Genomic DNA, 2,317 nt, shown 5'->3' with positions numbered 1-2,317 from the left:
TATGTATATATATATATATATATATACATTTTATATATTTTATGCATTTTATAAATAATGTATTTATAGAAATATAGAAATAATATTTATGTGACCGGAAGCGACATGGAGAGATTGGGGGATCGGGAAAGGTCTATATATATACTTAGTACACTTGTATGTAAATTATAATAAAAAATTTATAATTTGTAAAAAACAAATTGTAAAAACTTTCCAAAATATAAGTCTGTGTGTATAATATGTGTATATTTCTATACAGAATGTTGACTGTGATCTTGTTTGGACGCAGCTGCAGGGTAAGGACAAAGAGCCTCTGGTGGAGGCGGAGGTGCTGCAGGTTCACGCGCCGCCGTTTGTGACGAAGGAGAGTTCCAGTAACGGCACTGAACACGACCACGCTCCGGCCTTCAGCAGAGTCCAGCGGAGACGCTCCTTTAAGAAGAAGAGAGACCGACTGGTTTCCACCATCAGCAATTCTGGCCAAACCAACGAACCAGCGGTCGCCGCGTCAGACGACCTCAGCGTACCACAGAACATTGACCTGATAGCCCTGCCGCAGCTCTGCTTCCCAGGTAACCCTCGCAGACGCCTCAGTCTGGTGTTCTGTGTCTAACAGTAACGCTGACAGTGTCTGGTTTGTCTTTGGACAGATGGGTTGAGAATAACCAGTGAGAGCAGAGAAGACGACTATCATTTCCTGGTGTTCACGGATGTGTTTGGGAACCAGACTCATGGTGTGGTGGCTCAGTACTGCAAACCTGTTCACGTGAGATGTCTTATCATTAGCTAAGAGTATTATCTATACTACTGTAATAATTATGATAAAAAAAACAACATATACACTACCATTCAAAGGGGGTCGGTAAGATGATTCTTTATTGCATTTACTTGATCAAAAGTACAGAAAAACAGTAATATTGTGAAATACTATTACAATTTAAAATAGAATAATAACAAAATAATAGTTTTCTATGTGAATATACAGTATTTTAAAATGTAATTTATTCCTGTGATCAAAGCTGAATTTTTCAGCATCATTACTCCAGTCTTCAGCGTCACATGATTCTTCAGAAACATTTCTGATTATTATCAATGTTGAAAAATGTTGTGCTACTTCATATTTTTGTGGAAACTGTGATGCATTTTATTTTTCAGGATTCTTTGATGAATGGAAAGTTTAAAACTACAGCATTTGTTTGAAGCAGAAATCTTATGTAACATTATAAATGTTTTTACTGTCACTTTTGATCAATTTAATGCATCCTTTGCTGAATAAAAGAATCCCCAAACCCTTTAAATGATAGTGTATGTAAAAATATGTATGATTTATAATAAATATGAATAATAATTATTAAATTCCCATGTAAAAAGTTTGTAAAATGTAGTCGCTTATTCATTTTTTCATGTTGTGTTACTGTAGTTCCATCCAGATAATGGGATTCATCAAAACGGCCATCGGCTGAACAAACTCCAGCGTCTGTTCACCACATACAGCATCTGTATCATCTCCAAATATCCATATTATAACGCCCTCAGAGACTGTCTGTCCAGGTAAGACCCACTCCATAACGTTATATAGCTGTAACATGAAGTATTTGTTCTAATCAGTTTATTTCTCTGTCGTAGTTTCTTGCTCCAGCTAAAAATGTCCCGCATGTGTGAGTTTGAAGAGCAGGTGAAGGAGTTTTCTGCCAAACTGGCGCTGGTGCCCATCCCGCCTCCTGGACCGCTGCATGTGGTGAGCATCATCACTGTTTACTCATAAATGTGGTTATTTTACCTGTGCAAGGTATGCAAGCTGTTTCAGATCACCTAGTTCATTGTTGGTCTTTGTGGATGTTCCTCTAGGTGTTCAATCTCAGACCCTTTCAGATTGAACTTCCCTCCAGACTGGATGTGGATCGGCCCGTCATGGACCTCGATCTTCACCTGCCGTTTCTGTGTTTCAGACCCAAACAGATCCTGCAGGTCAGTCAGATCTTCATACCAAGTCTGTGCTTGTTACAATCGTATATATTTAGTAGTGCTGTCAAACGATTAATCGCGATTAATCGCATCCAAAATAAAAGTTTTTGTTTACATAATATATGTATGTGTACTGTGTATATTTATAATGTATATATAAATACACAAATACAGTATATATTTTGAAAATATTTGCATGTATATACATTTATATATTTATATTCCTATATTTTATATTATATGTAAATATATTAAACATATAAACATAACATATTTTTCTTAAATATATACATGCATGCATTTGTTTGTATTTATATATATATATACATAATAAATATACACAGTACACACA

At 35.8% G+C, this 2,317-nt stretch overlaps 1 protein-coding gene across 2 annotated transcripts in view; it reads left to right on the top strand.

Annotated features, from left to right (window-relative positions):
- Window positions 1–2,317, top strand: part of LOC107655117 (DENN domain-containing protein 3-like) — a 36,197-nt gene that overhangs the window by 5,441 nt on the left and 28,439 nt on the right. The window contains exons 3-7 of one of the 2 annotated variants that reach the window (XM_016442537.1): window positions 296–572; window positions 651–766; window positions 1,421–1,551; window positions 1,627–1,738; window positions 1,849–1,968. In XM_016442537.1, coding sequence (XP_016298023.1) covers window positions 296–572; window positions 651–766; window positions 1,421–1,551; window positions 1,627–1,738; window positions 1,849–1,968 — 756 coding nt within the window. Of the gene's footprint in view, window positions 1–289; window positions 573–650; window positions 767–1,420; window positions 1,552–1,626; window positions 1,739–1,848; window positions 1,969–2,317 lie in introns of both variants that reach the window. The other variant, XM_016442536.1, reaches the window with a different exon arrangement.

This window comes from Sinocyclocheilus anshuiensis, unplaced genomic scaffold (assembly GCF_001515605.1).
Source record: "Sinocyclocheilus anshuiensis isolate Anshui unplaced genomic scaffold, SAMN03320099.WGS_v1.1 scaffold515, whole genome shotgun sequence".
Lineage (NCBI taxonomy): Eukaryota > Metazoa > Chordata > Actinopteri > Cypriniformes > Cyprinidae > Sinocyclocheilus > Sinocyclocheilus anshuiensis.
This window is presented reverse-complemented; position numbering and strand designations above follow the sequence as displayed.